The sequence below is a fragment of the Typha latifolia genome, chromosome 3, assembly GCF_019914945.1.
Source record: "Typha latifolia isolate L0001 chromosome 3, TyphaL0001v2, whole genome shotgun sequence".
Lineage (NCBI taxonomy): Eukaryota > Viridiplantae > Streptophyta > Magnoliopsida > Poales > Typhaceae > Typha > Typha latifolia.
Window position 1 is genome coordinate 629257 of NC_133088.1, and position 21881 is coordinate 651137.

At 37.5% G+C, this 21881-nt stretch overlaps 4 protein-coding genes across 6 annotated transcripts; all 4 read right to left on the minus strand.

The window, feature by feature from the left end:
* Positions 1 to 2599: 2599 nt before the first annotated feature.
* Positions 2600 to 3544, minus strand: LOC140783471 (vascular-related unknown protein 4-like). Of its 3 annotated transcripts, none has more exons than XM_073130364.1 (3): positions 3102 to 3544; positions 2966 to 3031; positions 2600 to 2854 (listed from the first exon to the last, which is right to left on the minus strand). In XM_073130364.1, the coding sequence occupies exons 1-3, from the start codon at positions 3474 to 3476 to the stop codon at positions 2699 to 2701; spliced, it is 597 nt and encodes a 198-aa protein (XP_072986465.1). In that variant the 5' UTR covers positions 3477 to 3544; the 3' UTR covers positions 2600 to 2698. The 3 variants fall into 3 exon arrangements, with proteins under 3 accessions (XP_072986465.1, XP_072986467.1, XP_072986466.1); XM_073130366.1 differs by having other exon boundaries at positions 3132 to 3543; XM_073130365.1 differs by having other exon boundaries at positions 3123 to 3542.
* Positions 3545 to 5760: 2216 nt separating this feature from the next.
* LOC140783278 (large ribosomal subunit protein eL42) lies at positions 5761 to 8028 on the minus strand. The gene is made up of 4 exons (XM_073130101.1): positions 7885 to 8028; positions 6641 to 6820; positions 6174 to 6248; positions 5761 to 6076 (listed from the first exon to the last, which is right to left on the minus strand). The coding sequence occupies exons 1-4, from the start codon at positions 7885 to 7887 to the stop codon at positions 6017 to 6019; spliced, it is 318 nt and encodes a 105-aa protein (XP_072986202.1). The 5' UTR covers positions 7888 to 8028; the 3' UTR covers positions 5761 to 6016.
* Positions 8029 to 10356: 2328 nt separating this feature from the next.
* On the minus strand, positions 10357 to 12540 carry LOC140783382 (uncharacterized). Its single transcript, XM_073130257.1, has 2 exons — positions 12126 to 12540; positions 10357 to 10678 (listed from the first exon to the last, which is right to left on the minus strand). The coding sequence occupies exons 1-2, from the start codon at positions 12537 to 12539 to the stop codon at positions 10499 to 10501; spliced, it is 594 nt and encodes a 197-aa protein (XP_072986358.1). The 5' UTR covers position 12540; the 3' UTR covers positions 10357 to 10498.
* Positions 12541 to 14480: 1940 nt separating this feature from the next.
* LOC140784620 (glutamate receptor 3.5-like) lies at positions 14481 to 21160 on the minus strand. Its single transcript, XM_073132113.1, has 6 exons — positions 20284 to 21160; positions 18524 to 19869; positions 18022 to 18299; positions 16015 to 16046; positions 15519 to 15925; positions 14481 to 15427 (listed from the first exon to the last, which is right to left on the minus strand). The coding sequence occupies exons 1-6, from the start codon at positions 20669 to 20671 to the stop codon at positions 14969 to 14971; spliced, it is 2910 nt and encodes a 969-aa protein (XP_072988214.1). The 5' UTR covers positions 20672 to 21160; the 3' UTR covers positions 14481 to 14968.
* Between the last annotated feature and the right edge of the window lie 721 nt (positions 21161 to 21881).

Sequence of the window (21881 nt, forward strand, 5' to 3'; positions counted from 1 at the left end):
AAAGCCCATCATGGCCTAATTATTAATAGGCTCAAAAGGGCATTATGGCCCAAATTATTTTTAGGCCCAAAAGCCCATCCCCTTTATAAAATCTCGTAGGGCTTCAATAATTTTCATATTTAACTGGAAAGGATATTCGTGGATATTTACCTTGGATTTCGGTTGGAATGCACTATTGGATGTGCCAAATCATTAACCTAATGATCGCGTGCATTATTCGGCTCTAATTGCACTTGCTTAAATTTTATAGTCTTTCTATATGTTCTTTTTATGATCGAAGTCCTTAATTATACATTTGACGCACCCACTAGCTTGGTAATGTCTATTAAGATATGCATGAGACTTTTTTTAATTTAATATTATTTTAATAAAATTATATTTTTAATAATAAATTTAGATTTTTCTCACCCAGTAGTAAAGATAAATACCAACTATTGAATATGACATTAATGTGACAATCAGAATTACAAAAGATATGAATAATTTAAGTAAGAAGAATTGGATCAACTATTGATTGGAATGGTAAAATTAGTATATATGAGATTTTTATAACCCAATGTGATGTGAGTTTAAATTAATCCAACATAGTAAATTAGTATAGTTTTAGAAGGAAAAGGTTTTGTTTTGCAAAAAAGCCCGAACTATAATGTCCCCATAAAATACGAAAGATGTTTTAAGATTTTACTGTACTAAAAAGAAGCACTAAAACTTTTTGTGTCTATAATTCTAACAGCCATATAGTAAGAGAAACTTAAATTTATAAATATTTTAAACCCACTATTAAAAATATAATTTTTAATAACAATGTTAAATCATAAAAAAAATTAATAATAAAAAAGTCCCATGCATATATTGACATCCCACCAAACAAGTGGATTTGATTGCTGGTTGCTAGTCGCTACAGCTAGCATTTCGATAGCACTTCTTTGCTGGACTGCTATTAATTTTTAATTGTTGATTGGACTATACATTAAACTAGATAAGCCCATCACATTTCTTATACTTCTATCCGGGTTCCACTTCCACAACGTGTCTTCTATCCCATCCCGATTCATGGAATCAGAATATTTTTCACAAATTATTTTTATAATTCTCAAGATAAAATTTAAAAGAGCATATCTAATCTTACAATATCTTGAATTTAATAGTGGGTTATGTTTTTAAATTAACCTCACCAAATGATTAGATTCCACAAGTTGTAACCAAGCAATAGTATAGACTATATATGTACGCTTGACGTCTGAAGGATCATTAGATTTTCTAATCATTGAGATGAAGCCACTCTTATGTGTCTCCTTCCTACCTTCCAATCTCCTCCCACAGTCCCACTCCATCTTATCTTTCCACTTGTTAAAAGCCCACTCGATTTAAGTTGAAGAGAAGGGAGACTTCCATCCTCCTCTGCCTTTTAATTTCGATTGTTAGATTGTTCTACTGGGGGTGGAAGGTAGGTCTATCTAAAGGAGAAAAAGATAATAATAATAAGATGACACAAAAGCTTATGTAATAGTGATAGATGATGACTTGGTTGTGACTTAGAAATCAGGAGAGGACCCTACTCAGAGGAGTGCCACTCCAAGTGAGTCCCCACAAGAAAGAAGAATTGAAGGGGGGGGAGACAGTAGCAATGAAAGGCATGCCTCGTGGGAAGGGTCTGAGGAGCTTAAGTGCTGTGTCTTGGCATCAAAAGCTAAGCAGATCCAAGTGCACGTGCTAGTCCCCACTGAAGTCCTTTCCCCCATGCCTTGCCAGCAAACTCTGCCGCATGCTCACATCTCCTCTTCAATTCTGACATGCTTGCCAATCCAATGCTTAGCTATTGTAACCAGACAAAAGTTTTATTCACGGAGGTGGAGAGAGGAGCAGAAGGGTTAATGGTTATGTTTTCCTTGATTCTCTTCTACCTAGTGGATGAAAACAATCTCCTCAGGGGTGTCATATGGTTTGCATGGGGAGGTAATTGCAGAGGGATACTAGGTTTCAATTTATGGTTGTAATAACTCCTTTTGTGAAAATCTAAACAAAGTACAGTGAAAGGTAGTTGAACCAATCCTTCCAGCATTGATCACCGGATAACATTAGCTAGATTCCTTCTTCTTCTTTTTTTTTCCTTCTTTTTTGTTTCTTTTCTTTATGGCATATGTTAGTTTAATTTCCTTTCACATCTGATTGTTGTCACAGACTGTGTTATTCCTTGGCAGCTCCTCAGTCTGTTTCTACTATTCTCTTCACCGTGCACTTACAAAGAAGACTGTATCATACTGGAAGCCTTCACCATATTGAGTTTAAACTACTGAGATATTCCAGGAGAAGATACCTGAAAAAATGGAAAAAAAAAAAAATCTTTACTCATGTGGGAATGCTGACCTTATTCCTTTGAATTAGTGTCTGTAAGGCTTGCTGCTGTGATAGATAATTCCAGTTGGAGATTCTAAAGCTACTTTTCGTCTGTTTAACTGCCTTTGTCATAGTAGGAATTTTTTATTTAGCATATGGAATAAGATTATAAGAGTATGAAGACAATTGAACTGCCAACGTATACACACACACACACACGTGTTCACACACAGTGATAGAAAAACACAAAGAGGAGTCTGTATGAGTGAAACCTTCATACATTGACTGAAATATTTACCTTAAAGGTGGGGGCTCTTTTCCCACTTCTCTGAAAATTTAAAAAGAAAGAAAACAAAAGGATCTACCCAAGATAGTCTACTAACATGGAGAAAGGTACTAAACAAACTCCCTTTTTCTTCAGTTCTATACATTCATTATTTTTCCTATCAACTAAACCAAATTCATTTACAATGCTCCTCTTCGATAGTGAACCTTCTCCATAACCAACACCAATCTCCTGCAAGAGATGAAGAGAGAGAGAGAACAACATGCTATTATTACGCCTAGCTACAAAAATCTACAACTGTGTAAATAAGTAATAATGGTGATTACCAATAAATTATATTACCTTTGAGATATCCCTATTCTCTTCCTTCTTCCTTGGGATCAAATCAGGGCGGGTCAAAGCACAAGCCTACTCCAAAATGAAACAAAAATAACTATCAAAATAGGAAAGTCATAAAGGAAAGGGAGTTAGAAGATACATGGGTTCTTCCAAACTTGACATTATATACAGGAGAGCTAGCAGTATCTTCCAAAGGGTCATCTTCTAAAGCCACCCATGCCCTTCTTTTCTTCAACCTTAGCTTCTTACAGCTTCCGGATGAGTCGGCGCGAGCCGTCGGCTTCCATGCAGCGCATGAAGCAGCATCAGAGATCATGGAGGAGCCTTCCACAACGCTTGAAGAGATATCACCTGCCATTCTCCTCTCCTCTGATGCCAAGAAGTCCTCAAAGTACATGGTCCAACTACTCTCTTCAGAAGGAGTTGGGCTTTCCTTGCAACAGAGAGAACTGTTGACAGAAGAGTTGGTTGAATCCGCCATTGGATGGAATTTGGAGAAGGTGATCTTGCACATCAAGGATGAGCATCTCAGGAAAGTTACTATATATTTAAAAAGAGAGAAAGAAAGTGCATTAGAATAGAAAGAGAGAGAGAGACAGATAAGGATACAATATTGGTATTATATCGGTGTGGGGTTGAGGGAGTTGGGAGAGTACTTGAATCACCACTTGCAGACAAAAAGCTACAGTGGCATGAGTAGTTAATTTCTTTTAATCTTTGGAGTGAATTCTTCGCATCAATATCCTTGGTAAAACTTTTTGGAATAGTTGAACTGCTAACGTTGTTACTTTCAAATAGTGACGATGTTAGATATCACAAGAGATTTGTAGATTTTGTAGATGGTCCAGATATTACCAGGATACATGAATTTGTATAGAGTAAAACTTAGCACATCTATTGCACTTAGTTTTATGTGTACATGTAAAAGATCACAAAAGACTTTTCTTTTTAATTTTTCATTCAAAGAAAACAATTGAACCCTACTTAGATTTCTTTTCTTTTTCTTTCTTTTTTTATTTTAAACCTTATGCTCAGATTGATGGAGCCAACTTCAATGATTAGGTTCCTAACATTTAAGGACAAATCCTACATCACAAAATATTATAGTACTGATTAGGTCTAGTACATGGTCTAGTATTATTCAAGAATGTAACATCGAAATATTATACTTGTAGAACCCTAACAACTATCACACATATAAATATTAGAGAATGATTAAGCAACATAGGGTTTGTTTGCATTATATTATCTAGCAGTAGACATGCCAACATCAATATAGGTGCTGTATACTTCGTCTAATTTTTCTATAAATTATGCTGATCCATAATGACTAACCATGTTTATATTCGCACGAACCTATTCTATTACATTAAGAATAGGGGGAAAAAACCAAGTCTATTTTTTTTTTTAAAACTAGGCCTTAGCTTTTGGAATACAACTCCAAGAACGTGCATCTGATGCTTGGTAATTTGTAACAGCATAAATAGTACAATCTGGTTATACGATTTCACTCTTAGATTCATGTGATATCTTACTATCTTAGAAATAAACAACATTTTGGGATATTCCAATATACCAGTTGCTGAGTGAACACTGCATACGGTTAAGAAGTCGGTAACGACCTTCAAGGCATTGCACACATGGGTGCCGTTATAAGGTCCCCAGACACATTAACATATCCCCGTGAACAAAAATAAAGTTGCACTCTTCCTCCTTTTGGGTTGGCTCTTTCTTGCCAATTCCTTTCTTCTGAAAATGACCCTACAATCTAGCAAACTTTTCAACCCTTCTCCTTTATCTGCCACTTCACATCAGAAATCCCCATCAAGCCAAGAAATTTTGGAGGGAGTTGGGTTAAGTAATCTCTTAGGATAATGAAGATATTTGCATGGCAGACCTAAAGATAAGTCTATATAAAAAAAAAAAATTTCCAAAGTAGTGCAAAGGTTGAATAGGGATAAATTTCACATATGATTATACACGTGTTTAGTTCCTATGTTGGCTCAAAATGCAAGTGTAAGTTTAAGTTTTCCTTCTGAGTTATTAGGCTTGGGGGTTTGCTGAACATGGGACCACTGGATGTCGACTGTTCATTAGGCTAAGACAAATGTTCCAGAGTAAATGATGGCCTCTTGCCAATTTGTACCTGAAGTTATGGGCTAGAGCTTTGAGACCTTTGTATGCGAAGACAAAAGGAGAGGGTGATCATTTATATAAGGTCCCACGTTTTGGATGTATTTGACTTTAATAGAGCCAAATATTGTAGCATGGCACTGCCATGTTCCAGTTGACACACATGACACATGGCATCCACCTTTTGGATTCATCAACCGAACCAGACATTGTTCACTCACTATGTTCACTATATAAGAACTAGACTAAACTCTTTTTCTTTTCTTCTAAGATTACTTGTATTAGTCGCCTTAAGTATTTCTTCTATGTTATCTTTCTAAGCGTGTTCTTAAATACCAATTACTATCCAGCTTTGTTATCGGGATCTTCCTTTTGATTGAAATATCCACCGCCGTCTGCGCACCTTAAACATAAGACCTGCTAAGTTTTGCAACCTATCTTTCATTAATGAAAAAATTCGTAATAATATAATAAGACTGGAACTAATACAGGGCACCAACCACTTTGGACCAACACCATTATTGCTAATAAATAAGTTTATCATTTATAATCAAACCAGAGAAATCATAACGTGCTCTCTCCTTTCAGTGTAGAATGCAATAAAAAAGATTGGAGAAAATTTATCATCAAATCCTAATATATAACGTCAGTCATGTAAGCAACACTAGGATCCCAAAATATCACATATCCCATTAGCAAGAAACATCTAGCTACATATTCCTCTTGCAGATAATAAAGCATACATCAAGAACGCAACCAATTGAGCAGACTAAATTGATCCGTGCCAATACCCACTACATTGAAAACTGAAAACAGGTGAATTCAAAATTTCAAGAACATTTCCTCTCTAAAGGAGCTATTCATAGCATTTTCAGACAACAAGCAAGGAAATGGAGGAGATTAACTGGCAACTAGAGCAAATTAAAAGAGCGACGTGCCCTTTCCCTTCTTGTCTCCACCAATCTCAAAATGTTTGCATCTCTGCGTAAATGAATTCAAAATTAAATATTACCTAATAAACAAATAAAAAGCCCAGAGAGATAGTAAGATGATCATAGACTAATATAAAAGCTTGTACCTTAATTGGGTGCTGCGAGAAATGCTTGCAGCTCTGACATTGCAGCTTCAACACAATCTTTTTGGTTGTTTTTGCCTGGCATGTAAAAGTTTCAGTACTACATGAGTATACATCCACAAGTTCACCTAATCACCAATAAACTGACAAGCCGTGTATAGATAAAAATATCCATATGCAGTATATCAAGACATTGCACCAAATTATATGCTCACTTCACTTGGTAAGGTGAGTGAGATAATTAAGTGTCAAATAAAACACTGATTTGGCCTTTTGGTCAAAAAAGAAAGAAAATATCAAAGCTAGGCATATGGCAAACCAAAAATATTTGGTGATGATTAATCAATCAAAATGACATCTCTGGCTAAATACAAACTTTATAAGTCCACCAATGTACTGAACTAGAGCTTTACATCTAGCTGCCACACTAAAAACATGCATTCTTACAGTATATTAACAATCAGTGATACCTTCTTGTGAAAAACAGGCTTTGTCTGTCCGCCATACCCTGACTGCTTTCTGTCATAACGACGCTTCCCTTGAGCAGAAAGGCTATCTTTGCCTTTCTTATACTGGGTAACCTTGTGGACAGTGTGCTTCCTGCATTCTTTGTTCTTGCAATACGTCTTCTTTGTCTTTGGAACATTCACCTACCAAAAGAAATAAAAGGGTACATCATCTATACCAAATTGAACAAACAATGAGAAGAAAAATCAAGTTTGTAGCTAAATAGTCGGCAGTTATTAAAGTAATAATAGCACAGAAATTGCGAGCACCACATTCTAGTGGCACATCAAAATACAATCAAAATGGAAAGCAGTATGTCAAGCATCTATCCTCCTAGATTTCTCAAGCAATCGTCTACCCTTCTTATACTTTCACCCATCAAGTTGTGCCATGACTGAGGCTACATTACAATAGTCAATGTTCTCCTAACAAGAACAGTCATATCCAATGAACCAAGTGGTTGCAAAGAAAAACTATAACACAGCGCAGATAAAAGAAAACTTGACATTAATTTCCGAATCTTACAAGGCCAAACAGACATAACAACAAGTCAATATAGACTAACGGACAGTGTGCATTTGATGGTGGTATTCGCCGTAAAAAAAGTGTTCATGGTTAAGAGGAACTAATAAATTTATATAATCACAACCTAATTATGCAAAGTCAATACACATTAGTCTAAATGATTTATATACCCTTAATAACTAACTAAAGGAATTGTAACTTCAGCAGTTGGATGTCGATCCTTAATACTTACTAAAAGCATTGCACAACCTCGCGGCCTGTGTCATGCTTCAATCACTGGGTCTTTTTTATGGAAATTTGTAATCTAAAGTGGAGGAATATGCAATCAGACACCACACTAATTGGCAGGTCTTCATGCACTAAAAACTGGGAATATGGACGGTGGTAACAAAACACGTGTAGAAAGCAAATGTAAATAAAGATCCTGATCTACATAAAAAGGTCAAAATTATATCAGTAACTACCACTATGCATAGAACGAGCATAAAATGGTCAAAGAAGTACAAAATAATGAATTTCATAAGACATTATAGACAACCAATGAGATACTCAACAAACAACAAATAAATAATACCACCTCTCTAATCCAGCAAACTGCAGCGCACAATCCAATCATACAACTCCAACATGTATCAATTTCGTTAAAAATGAGCTATTATAGATAGGTGGAAGTTCGCCTTACCATGGTTATAGCTAGGGTTAGCGCTACGAGTTCGACGTTTCTGCCTTCCGCTCTGCAAGCCGCCGAGAAAACCCTAACTAGGTGAATCGGAGGAGGAAGAGCTCGGCGTATTTATAGGGAAATGGAGTTTCCCAATTTGCCCTTAACTTTTGATCGAAATACGGATAGATATCGGGTGCATCAGTTATAGGTTGGGCCGTGTCCCAAAGTCATGACCCAAATATGTTAGGCCGGGCTGTTCTTCGATCAATGAGACTCAATATTTCACTGGATAATATTTTTAAGAGGGCTAAAGTAAACAATAAATACAAACAAAATCCAAATCTATCATCTGTATACAATGACGTGCCAAAGGTGGATTGAATGGATAATATCCTACCAAAGTAACGTAATAATATAGATTTTTAAGTCAACCGGGCGGGAACTCCACTTCCAAGGATCAATTATGAAGTCAACGCTTCTTTTCATAGACACCTAAGTAACCTATCCCGATGCCAATTTCTTCCGTCCCTGCTCAATGCATAGGGAAAAGTCAACGCCAAACCAATCATAGAACTGTAGTAGAAGACCTCACCGCTCTTCATCCAAATTGCCCACAATGCCACGATCAGAAGCGAGAAATCGCCTCAACGCCGACACCATCCTCCTAATCCTTTCTCTCCTCCCCACTAAATCGGTGCTACGATTCAAAGCAGTGTGTAGAGCCTGGCAAGCTCTAATCTCTGGCTCCTCCTTCGCCCGCTTTCACTCCAAATCAACACAACCCTTCGCCGGCCTCTTCTTCAAATCGTTATTCTCGGTGACGAATTCGCAACGTTGCACTCCTATCAATACCAATTCTGACAACATTCCAGACGTGATACCAAGACTCTTTAATCACCCTTTCAAGCTCTTGGCCTCCAATAATGGACTTGTATGTCTACTTCGACAAACCCGTCCCGGCCTTTACGACGACGTCTTGTATCTCGGCAACCCTGTCACGTCGCAGTGGACTGCGGTCACCGACCTCGTCCGATATCGCCTGAATCGCAGGCTCCACGGCGCGGTGATCGTATGCAACCCGGCGGAGACTCCACACTACAAGCTTGTTTATGTCTCCATTGGACATACAGATAACAGTTATCATTGTAATAGAATCTTCCATGTTTTCTCGTCAGAGACGCGATCATGGAAAGAGTCATCGGCGTTCGAATTCAGATCAAAGGGCGGTTCTTCTTTGGAATGGTCGAAGAACCGTTACATACTCGCGAGCACAGGGGGAGGAGCAGTTTGTTGGTTGCATGAGCTAGATTGCATGGGGGGGTATGAGATTGCGACCGACAGCTGTTGGACGGCGGCGTTACCGTCGGTATGTTCGAAAGGGAGTTGGAGGTCGACGGCTGTGGTCGGACATGGAGGACTGGTTCACCTCCTTGCGATCTTCGGGTGCAAGATCTTGCTGTGGAGGTTGGAAGGAAGGGAGACGTGGGTTGTGGAAGGTGAAGCATGCAACGAGGAGCTCGAGACGTTTTATCCTGTTTCATTGGCTTACGACCCTGTCAGAAGGGTTGTGTTCATTGGCGGCAAGCCGACCGATGAGCTGGTGGCTTGCCATCTTCCGAGCTCGACATGGGAAATCATTCATCAGGAGGATGGATTTAGATTTGTTACTTGGGTGTTGCCTTATGCCAATACATTATCTGCTGTTCATATTGAAGGGGCTAATGCCATAGAGAGGTTTCTAAACGATTGAAGACTCCCATTACCTTCTATACCTACAAAATCTTGCAGCGTACGTACTGGTATTTCAAACAATCGCGATGTTGTAAGTTCCATGGAATTAATTTCTTATGTAGTTTCCTTAGAACCAAATTAAAAAGGCAAGCAAGATCTTCAATCGTTGGATAAACATTTCGAAATTTCAACGCACTACATTGCACCTGATCTTATCTTGCTCAAATCAGCAGTCTCTAACGGCTTTAAATGTTGCAACTGCCTTGTGTTTATGTTTTAGCTGTCAACAAACCTAATGCAACTGTCCATTTATTAGGACATAAGGCTAGACCACAAGGTCTGTCACCCGAATAACTTTGCATTAATGATGGTTATAAACTTAATTGAATTTAACAGTCTTACTGCCAACTAAATAAGAATATGATTGAAGAATCTAATTAACCAAATTATTAAGCAACAAAGGGAAGAATTGTAGGACATGGTGAAGGAGAAGAGCTGGACTCTGCATATCACCCCAGCCTAAGACAGATGATTCATTCATAAGCCAAAATTCATCCACCTCTAATTTGATTTCTGATTCTTATGAGTTACAGATATATGATCTAGCATGAACAAGTAAATTTAGCACAAACGTCTGAAACAGTGTTAGGAAAAATCTTCCAGTCAGTAACACCCTACAAATTTAAGCATCATAATGGTTCATCAAATTTAGTTTGCCAATCATCAGCAAAGTTGAAAGTTAAAGCAACACAGAGAACGTGAAAAATTAGTGTCAATGATAGATGTTCCAAAAGTAACATCATAATGTTAAGGTTGTCTGCCAAAATGTGAAGATACTTCACTATATCAGCCACAAAGCAAGCTCAGTTTCCATGAAATTAGAAAAGCAAAAGGACGTTGATTACACCCTCTTCTTCCGAGCAGAAGGTCCATGAGATGCAGAAGCAGCAGTAGCACGTCGCGGCCGACTGAAGAGTCCTCGCAGAATTGCTAAGATAGAGAAAACCATGAAAGGGCTATACATTTGCAGAAGATTGTCTGATGCTCTCCCTGAACCTAGAAAATCTGCCAGTATAGCAGCCTGAAATGACAGATAGCAGCAATAAGGAAAGCAGGAAGGACGAAAGAAAGAAATAGTATTTTGCTTTGAATGAGATTAAGGCTTAAGAAACTTATTTTGCCTAATATTAATGTCCTCTATGTTGAAACCTGATTCCTTAATTTACTAAGCCAACAAGTTTAACCAAAATATGTTCTGAAACCATTTGAAAAAAGATTTTACTATAGAATGTATCACAACCAGATGTTTGGATCAGAACCAAATTCTATTGTGATGACTCACAAATATAATAACTCACTGTTATCATCATTTGCACCATAGTTTGACCTGCACTTCATAGCTTTATTGAACATATCTGATGATATCTATCACTGTTACTACATCATTTTACCCAATTGACAACCTTTATGCCAATAGCGCCACGCACTTGAGTGAACCAAAATATAAATTTTCATTTCCGACTGATGAGTTATGACTTTAGTCATTTTGGCTGCAAGCATTGCAGAGGAATGGGAGTAGAAAACGATGACCAAGCTTAAGATACAAGAATGATAAAACTCATCATCACAGAAAATTTTCTCTCTGGATCAACCGTGACCTTTTATAAAACTTTAAGATTAGAGGTATTCTTTACAACAGGATCTTATGGTTCTAATTGCCTCCTATCATCACTATTGCTGAGTCAATCCCTTCGTTAATAAATATTCCTCAAAATTGAGAACAGGATCTTATGATTCTTTCCAGATTGATATGCCTTTCAGATAATTATTCTCAACCACGAATGCATCCAGAAAACATGGATAGATCAGATCTACATAGAGGATATGAAATATAAAATGCCTATTATAAGATCAAGCAACATCAGTCAGATTGTTAACTACACAGTAGAGAAAAGTTGCAGATCTGACAAGAAAAATAATTGAAAGGACTCAAACTACAGAACTCTCATAAACGACTACTGCAATCAATAATCAACCATCAACTAAACCTCAAAGATGCCAACTTTAATTTCAAGAAGCATAATAGATAGAAACAAAATTCGATAATTATGCAATCCACATACTGGTAATGTGTCAAGAGAAGCATTGCAGCATGCTTCACAGAAGAAATCAATATTTCTTCGATTTGCCACTGATAAGTACACAAACAATCAAGATAATTACAATTTCCAACAAATGCCATCAAAATAAACCAAAATCTATATAGATAATTTTATTTTGTTTTCACTTTTCCTTTCTTTTCTGTTTCTCCATCAAAGTGGCTGCGGAGACCAGGTCATGACGACCACAAGAACTATATTAAAGCTCACGTAAAAGAGTAAAACCATAAAACATCGAAAACGCACAACCAAACAAGTCAACCATCAATTAACCTCCAAGCTTCAAACTTTTTGACAGACGCCATGAAAACTAACCAAAAGCTACGAACTTTCCCAGTATTTTCTATTATTTGTCATCTGGGCACTTACCAACGAGGTGGCTGAGATAACACCAGCCATGAGCGAGGTGGTCGCCGCCCAGGGGCGCCGCGCGAGGATCCCATAGACATTAGCGATGGAGAGAGGCCACAGGAAGACGATCTCAACCCAGGTGAGACCGACGAAGAAGTGGGGTTTCTCGGCCACCAAGTAGTCGCCGAACTGTTGGGTGTGCCACTTGTTCAGATCCAAAAGCGGCGCCGGATAGAGAGACAGGGGAAGGCAGGATTGTGCGTCGAATAACGGAGCCACGACGGCCAGGACCGCCGAGAACAGCACCACAACGGCGTCGACGAGGCCGGAGATTAGTCCCATATCGCCTAAATTGACGATAAAGCGTCGACAAGGATCCGGAAACTGAGAGAGCTTTCTATTTGTGGAAGCGAGATCGATGGGATGGAACATGGAAGTGAGGAGAGGGAGTAGTGATCGCCAACACTTTGGTCGGAGGAATTTCCTGCAATCATCCGCTGGGCAACCGTGCCAATAGTGCCAAGTCATGGTAAAATATTTCTCATACTGTGAAGATAAAAGATAGTTAAGTTGTACTTTAATAATTGATAAATTATACTTCAAAATATAATATGCATAAGTTATACGATATTTAATAAAGAATATAAAAGTGAAAAATTAATTTTAAATTCAAAGTATTCGAAAAGAATCATCACTCTAATCAGTTTAGAGTTTAGGATTTAGGGTTTGGAGAAATATAAATTCTATTTTGAACGCACTAGGAAAAGTTCACAGTATGTTTACAAATATAGAGGTGCACTTTTGGTTGTTTGAATGGACTAAGCTTGTATTCGAACACAGCCGTAGAACTTGCAAATTCTAAACTTCGTGAGACCTGATTTAATTTGGATTTGATATTTATCTTTTATAAGGTATATAAAAGTTAGGATGTCTTAACCTAGTTATTGATTATAAAACTTATTTACCTTATTTCTAGAAGGTATTTATCTTATATCTAAGAAGTATATAAAGGGTTTAATATAATCCTAAAGGAGTTTATTTATTAACTTTTGAGATTATCTTTTGGAAATTATTAGAGATTATTTTTCACGTATCTATATTAGAATCGTAAAAATAACATTTCGAGGGTCATTGAGAAGAAAAAATTAATTTTTTATGGTCACTAAGATTTGAAAACTTTTTACGATAAGCAATGTGCCGTGGGGTCTAGTAAGCAAGGTCGGTATAGATTGAATCATAGAAATCGACAGATAATTTATAAGTTTCTTGTTAATTGTTATAAGTTTTAGTGATTGATTCCGATATGAGTTTAGATCCATAGTATTTTTTATCCGATTTGAAATGTTTTTACATCAAAAGTTTTATATTCAGTCTTTTTCACACTTTATTCTTCGTATATTATTATCGATATGCGATAAATCTTATCTGTTAGAACTTTTATTATGTTTTGTAATTACTATCGCAGCATACTCAAGAATTTGGATAAGTTTATTTATTTATTTATTTATTTAAAGCTCAAACTCAAAATAAATAAATAAATCTAAAGGGTACAACTAAGTTAATTTTGCTCCGAGCAGTATTAGCAACGGGAAACCTCATAACTCTTGTTACATTTTGATTGTGCGAATCTGTGATCCAAATCTCTAGCGTTGACTGCTATTCCCAGCCGTAGTGCACTTTGACGTTTCTTTAAATTGGGAAGAAGTCAGGTGGACATGTAGTGTTAAACTGCACCTGACCCATTTGGCTCTAAAAAAATCGTAATAAACGATGCTACATTTTAACCAAGTCTAACCTTCAATCTTCACATCTCTTAAAAGAAAAAGAAAAAGAATAAAAATAAAGAGTTATGCTGCAGTAGCAAGAGGGGGCCTCAACAAGCCGAGAATACGAGCCAAGCTGAAAGCAAGGAATTCCTAGCTCAGATTGAGAAGAATTCGAGCCAACTCATATTCAACTTGTTTGACTCAACAAGATAAGTCAAACTTATTAAGAACTCAGCTCAACTAGCTAGAGTTAAACTAATAAATTTATAGAAACTAAAGATCTAATCATTGTCTCACTCTAATAGTTAGGGTACCTATTAACTAATAATCAATTTTCCACTATTAAATTCAAGTATATATATTTATATTCCGAGCTCAAATCTTGACTTATGTTTGGATTCATTTATTAGAAGAGTAAATAATCTCGGACAAAATTTGGAACTGAAAATGAGTTATAGTTACACTCGTAAACAACGAGCTATACTCACAGTCCTCTATATATGCACAGGTGTGGTGTGCATTACAGAATATAATCATTCAAGCTGTTTCCAAACAATCTGAGACGGGCCAACGTAATTGACAAGATCATAAAACTTGATAAACCATGTAGAATAAGTAACTTTTTTCTTTATAACCAACTGTGAACATGGACTTCTCTGATTGCAGTAAAGCCTCAGACAGCCAAATGAGTGTGTACATAAACGAAAAATATGTACAACAAGCTTATTGCTATTCAAGAAAATAATATAATAATGAATATTAACATTTCTGCAACTGCATTTTATATGTCACAGAAGCTCAATATTTCCTACCCATGTTATACAACTCTTTTATCAGCTTTTGTCAAACATGTGAAATTACCGTTCAAAGTTAAGTTACCAAGTGATCTCCAGATATCTAGCTTTGAAAACTTACGGCTTATCCTCTTCAGGATCAGGCTTTCACCCTTCAAAATGAAAAGCTAAACAGGAGAAGACTGCAATACTGGCATGTAGTTTTTTTCCTTGGTGATGTGGAAAAATCTCGCTAAACTGCAAGGCAAGTATCCACATAGTCCCACCAAGTTCATCCATTATACCAGATAAAATCAACTCGCTATGCCGGTGACATGGATTGTCCATTTGATGAGTGGAATGAGTGGTCTATTTGACGTTGTTTATCACTTGACTTTCTCTTGATGGCATTCTTGATCTCTTCTTCCCTCCTATCGACAAAAGAGATTAATTCCCTGATGCTTGTCAACCTCATCGGAGGTTTTACACTTCTCTCAGGATCAGGGCACTCAACTTCATTTTGACTATAATACTTGTTAAATTGACAGCGTACCCTTAGGAAAAAGATGATAAGAGCAATCAGACATGCAAGACCACAAATTAGGAAGAGTCCCCAGAAGCTTCCAAGGCTTAAGCGGTTTGAATCAATTACACTGTCTTGTGAAATGCACCCTGTCCGTGTTAACCACTTGTCATGGATCTTTTGGAGATCACCATTCTCTGACAGTGTCAGGATGGCTGTTGACAAGTCCATGGCCAGTGGAGAGTCTCTTGGAAAGGCCTGTTACAGAGTAATCACCAACTTCTTAGACCATGCTGAATTAGAATGGTGTAGATGGTTGAACAAATAATCAGGGAAAATGGATACTTACAAACCCCCATCCACTTTTTGTGAACTCCTGACCCACAGTCTCAAACTTGCAGTAATTGGATAAGAAAAGCTCAATGTATGGAAGCTCATCTACTACAGCAGCTACACCACCATTTTTTGGCCCAAGGTCTAGAGCTTTTGCATAAGCTTCTGGAGTATTCAGAGACACCAATCTTGATTCAGCAACATTGAGCTCCTCCATCAGGTAGTTTTTTGCAAATGAACCAACCTGATAACCAATACGGTCAGAGCTAGAGATCAGGCTGTCGAGCCCTCCAATTCCTGATGACAGCTGCTGAACTGTGAGGATTGATGTCAAGCTTGCAGTGTAGCTTGAATTGATAATTAAAACCACAAAAAGCCATATGATAAGAACAAATCGTCCAAGAGTGCTCACAGTGTTCTCTCCTATGACAAACCCAAAATGTAACAAAAGAGTGTTCAGTTCCAACTATCAAAGAAAAATTCGTTCAGATATAACAGTAGCAATTACTTACTGTGTGCAAAGAACATTGTCGAGAAACTGAACCTGCAAAGATAGACAGCAACTTGAAATGAATTCCTTCATATTTGACCAAGGGCACAAAAACAAACACTGAAAGGTTAAGGAAATTTTGATATAGCCACCATAATCTAGCAAAATGGCTATATGTTAGCACTTATAATTATCAAATTTGTGATAAAAAAATCCTATGAGCTGTAGCTCTTTAGATTTTATTGTAAAGACCAAAAACACATTTTGGAGGCAAAGAAGTTTTCTGGTTTAAACAGGATCATTCCGTTTGAATAGGTTCTTCCTACGAAGTTTGATTTTCAGAAGGGTTGGAAGCCCATTCAAACATGATACGTATGGTTTGAAGAAATGTATCGGCAAAAGGCAAGTTGCTATTCTAGAGAGCATTGTATCCAACATAGAAAAGACATTTAAACAAAAATTTTCAAAGAGCTCACTGTATTTAATGTGGGAAACTCGTGTGAACGGCAATATAAAAACTTCAAACGTTGGATACCCATTCAAATGGAATTTTTCAGAGAGGAATTTGAACCCAGATGAAGTTCTGACCATCTGTCAGAGAAAAAAGAACGAATTGATCTTGTAGGATTCCCAAGAAATTCTTCGATTTCTTCCGGAAGCAGATGATTATTCATCTGCTTCTCACGTTCCGTGAATAGCCGGGACATTGAGGAAGATCCAAAAAGGCGAGGACCTTTATACGCGATGTGGGGAAAAAGTAAAGAAAAAGCGAGATATGGCACGCTTTTGATTCATCCTATTTTTTCTGCTCATCCGAACGAAATGAATATGAGATTTTCGCTTCGGACCGATCTGTGCCTTGATCTCCGGCCATGAATCAAAGATTCCTCCTGGCGAGCAGGGCCGTGCCGTGAACGTGAAGGAAAGGGCAAAACGAGGTTGCTTGCTCTCAGTCTCACGATCTCCCCCCCAGATGAACCATATAGCCAAGAGAAACCAGATTTTTTTGGAGATTTTCTAGGGATATAAAAGGACAACTTGAAAAGGTGAGAAAGTACCTACTTGGGTTAGAAAGGAGCTACAATTGAGAGAAGAAATTGGTGCTAGAAGCTTGAAGATGTTGGATTCATTCCATGCTCTTTTAGACCAAGATTGAAGAAGAGATTGGAGATTGCCTCAATGGTCACATAAGCTGAGCTACAACTTTAAGGGTCAACAAGATTGGGAACCAAACACATGAGGCAATATATTAAAGGGGAGTCAAACAAGCACATGAGGCAATTGTGGATAATAACAATCGATTTCTAAGTGTTTTTGTAACCGCCAATTTTTATTGTGCTTGATTTTTACCTCATAGAAGAGATACATAGTTTGTTTTTTTTACTCTTGATTGATAAGAGATCCATGTTAAATTTATGTTGTTTCTGTGTATTCCATTCTAATCCTTTAATTTGTAGAGTGTACAGTCAGTATTGTTCTTCGTCTAGAAAATGTTTAGTTTTTTTTATTTTTTTTTCACTATATTCAACCACAGGTTTACCTAGTATATTATGATCTTAATTTTCCAGTGGAAGCTATTAAAGATCCTCTCATTGATATAGGAAATTAGTTGTCTGTCAAATTTGGACTGAATAGTTAAAACTTAAAAGAGTATTAGCATATACAATCAAACAAAAAGTGACCAAACTGAAAGTTAACATTCACCTAAAAGAGAGCTAACCATGTAAATTGTAAAACTAGGATCCATAGATCTTACCAAAGACAAGATATCCACCATCATTCTAAGGTCCTATTTGTTTCCCGATAAAAAGGAAAAATTTGTGAATAAGCCTCCTATTGCACTTTCCAAACCAACCAGCTGTGTTTCACAAAATTGCACTCTTTCTATTGCAGGTAGGGCCTCCAGTAACCAACCTTGATAACTTCCCATTTAACTCATTACTTATCTATGTAATCTTTAAAAAGGTATTGATGTTTTCCAACCAAACGCTGACAAAAAAACGAAAAGATATTTGTTGATGATACTCACCAGCATATAGTTACAAGTTGTTGCCTTGGAGATCCACGAAATTCTGTATTAGTACGATGTTCAAGAATCCAGATAACTGCACCAACAAAAAGAAAGAAAGCCCCCGTGACACACCACATTTGTATTGTGAATGGTTTCATGAAAGCCCAAGCATTTGAGTCTCTCTCTTTTACAGGAGCAACAATGATAAGGCCTGATTCAATGTAGGGCTGTGTAAAATCTACAATCCTTGTTCTGTTAGTCACAATGGATATGTCACCTACAGCTGCATCAAAGTACTAAAGAAGAAAACACATATGTCAGTAAAAATTTTACTTCCAAGTTCCATCTTTCTTCAGGTAAAAAGATTAGAAGAAAAAAATTGCCCATAGAAGTTGCATGTGCTGATCAAGCAAGAAAGAGATGCATAAGTACTAGCGGAAGGGCCATCATCTTTTAAAGCTAAAGAAAAGTTATTGACTAGAAACTGCGGAAGTAATTTGACTAGAGGTATGGTACTCACATTATCAGCAACCTTTTGGACTAGGTCATTGTAGCTGGGATTCTGAGAACCATCTCCAAAAAGAATAAATTCACATGGAACAGCATACGGCAACAAGCTAATCGCAGCTTTAAATATATCAATGCAATATCCCTTTACACCATCAGGACCATTATCTTTTGTTACGAAGTTCTTATAACTTGTTCGATAAGGAACTCCAATCCTGAGAGGCTTTCCATTGTTTGGAAATACCCAACCACGTGGCTTTGTTGTGGTTTCTCCAGGCCAGATGAGACTATAAAGCTGTTGGCTACTGTTGGAAGTTTTCCGAGGCTTTCCATAAAAGACCTCAGGAGCAACAGCTGAGAGATCAGAATAATTCGACCAATACCCTATCCTCCGGGAACCTGTACCACCAATATTAAGGATTTCATAGGCTGGATGGACTAAATTCCTGTCCAAACTAAATTGAACTTCGCCAGTCAGACCTGTGAAATTTGTGAGCAGCAATTTCTGTAGTAACTTCTCTCCCCCATCAAAGAACCTAAGGGAAGATAAGTGCAGGGTACTTCTATTTGCATCATGCAATCTAGAATCGCCAGAGAAAGAAATTGTCTGTCCCTCATTCAGGAATTGATCGATAGCATGGGCAACTAACCAAACTGAATCGTATGCATACAACCCATAAGTGTTCAATCTTGAACTGGCATTCCCATTCCGAACCATGTCATTCCATCTAGACATAAATGACCTTTTGGGATTAGAATCTGCAGTATGTTGGCGGAGAGCAATGACCCCTTGAATAAGGTCCATTATGGCAGGATTGGCAGGTTCAGATGAATCTAAAACGGAAGCAAGCCAATCTGTCGCTATCCAAACATAACCGCTCCCCATCATTCCAAGAGATTTTGCTACAGAGAATACAGTAAGACCAGAGTCGGGATTCACATGAACAACATATACTCGAGATTCCATTAGGTTCACTTCTACCAGCACGTCATTGATTGCACTTTTGCCAGCGTTTGGGGGAAAGGCAGCTTTGTAGGATATCTTAGAGCGCCTGTTTGCAAGAGCATCACCTAAAGCAGTAATCCCACCTCTCCCATAATCATCATCTACAAAGATTGCAATAACCTCTCTCCAACCATAGTTAGTAATAATTTCAGCTATTGCATTCATCTGAAAATAATCACTTTGGGTAGTTCGAACAAAGTAAGGGTATTGAAGAGAAGCAAGGCTAGGATCAGTGGCTGCGAATGAAAGAAGTGGAACATGGAGTTCGTTAACAACATGAGAGATGACATGGCCAATTCCCGATGATTGTGGACCTAAGATAGCAACAATATCATTTTCCATCAGCTGTAACGCTGCACAAGTGAAGAAGTTTCCTTGTTAAACTCATTCAAGCTCCAATTACATCAAATCCTCAAGAATATAGAAGAAACACCAACTGCAGCAGACCACTATGTTCTGACAAAGATGCATCCAAAACTAGTTAAAACTTTTGTTCCAAGAAAGCAAGATACCAGTTTCCTCATTCCGAAGGTTCAAACAGAAATCGACCAAAACTAGACATAATAGCTATTTTGGGATTAAATAATAACATCCAAACCAAAGCAATATCGTACTAAATGAGCCGTCTACGTAGTTATAAACTGATATTAATCAGAACAAAAAACAGGAGGAGTCCCCCGCAGGCCTAAATTATCAGAGACAATTTTACAAACATAGAAAGAGTAGGAATCTCCAAGCTACGTCACCCAACAAAAGCATCATCATACCTTCTACGATTCCAAGAAAGCCACTGCAATTGGTGTCCTGCATGACCATATTAAGCCGAGTCCCGTTAAGAATGCTCGAATCGCCATTAACATCCGCCACGGCCAGCTCGATGGCGGTCTTCGCCACCCTCCCAATAGTCGAACCGAAGGTGAACAAAGCCCCAATGTTTACCACGGCCGGCCGCGAAGGGCCGACAGCTGTACTACTGTTTGCGGCCACCGCCGACACCACAAGAATGGAGAAACACAGAGATAGGAGAAGAGGAACACAACCCATCTCTAAGAAGGGAGCGAATCCAACTTCTGCTTCTCCAAATCTTAGCCAAAAAGCCCCATGGGTCTTCGAAGTTTCACAAGCAATATGGGAATTAAAAAACTCACAAAGCATCCATGAAACCAAGAAGAGGGATAGCAAGAGCTGCAACGATGGTTTGACATCTACCACATGCTCAATATCAATATAGTAGTTAAAAATAGGTGGACATGATAAGGCATGAAATTGTAATCTACCTACAAAGAACCTGCAATTTACTTAATGGACTGGGATCGCCCAGAGAAGATGGACAAACGATTATACAAGTGGAAACAAAGGTAGACCATAAAATAGTGGTAGAAAAGGCTGCTGTTCACATCATGTGCAGACAGAATAGTCTTTCGTCTTCCCCCAAGTAACGATGTCAGATTTCTAAAACAGTCAAGGTATTTCTTCCATATAAGCCTGGCATTGAAGCAAAGCAAAGAACCTTTCCTTGAAATTATTATTATTTAAAAAAAAAAAAAAAAAAAAGGTTGGATTCTTGTCTCACAATCTTCTTTTTCACTCGTCTTCAAGCCTTTGTGGCACTTTCATTTTTGTCGTACAGATTGTGTGAGTCATAACGAAAAAGATGCTTTCCTTTGCACATATACCAATTTTTGTTGTCAAAGTTATAAATCACTGCACGGTTCTCTAACCAAACGACACCTAAATTAGCATTGTATGGGACTTGTTATCTCTATCGGAAACAGTGCCAGTAATTAATATTGAAAAATATATATCTGATATGAAAAGGTCATCAACTAAGATGCTGAGTTTTAATTTCTCCATGCCATTACGTTAAAAAGAGGTGGTAAGCAAAGACATAGTTACTGTTGATAATAGAGGAATTCGTGTTACACATTGTAGGATAACCACATCACTAATATTGACTAAAGCTCTCTATGAGTCTTAGGGTCGTCTGATTCCAGACGATCTAAAAAGTTATGCTAGTTGTGCTTTTGGAAGTAGGTACACTAATTTAGAGTGTTCGACAAAAATAGCACCGTTTAAAATTTAATATATAAAAATAAATTAAATTAGGTTAGTTTAAATATTGCGCTACTAAAAATGCTTATTAGTTGAATATTTTATTATTCCTGATAAAGCAGCTGAACTTTTATAATTTTAATAGAAAACGTCAAACGTTTGACATTTTAAGTATTAGGGTTAGGATTAAGCATTAAAGAAAAGATGTCTAGTTCGAAATACCGGGGTTTTTAAAACCCGAGAAGCGTCGGTGAGCATCTCCTTAAATAGAAAACATTAATCCATCCCACTAGCATTTTACAATTCGTCATCT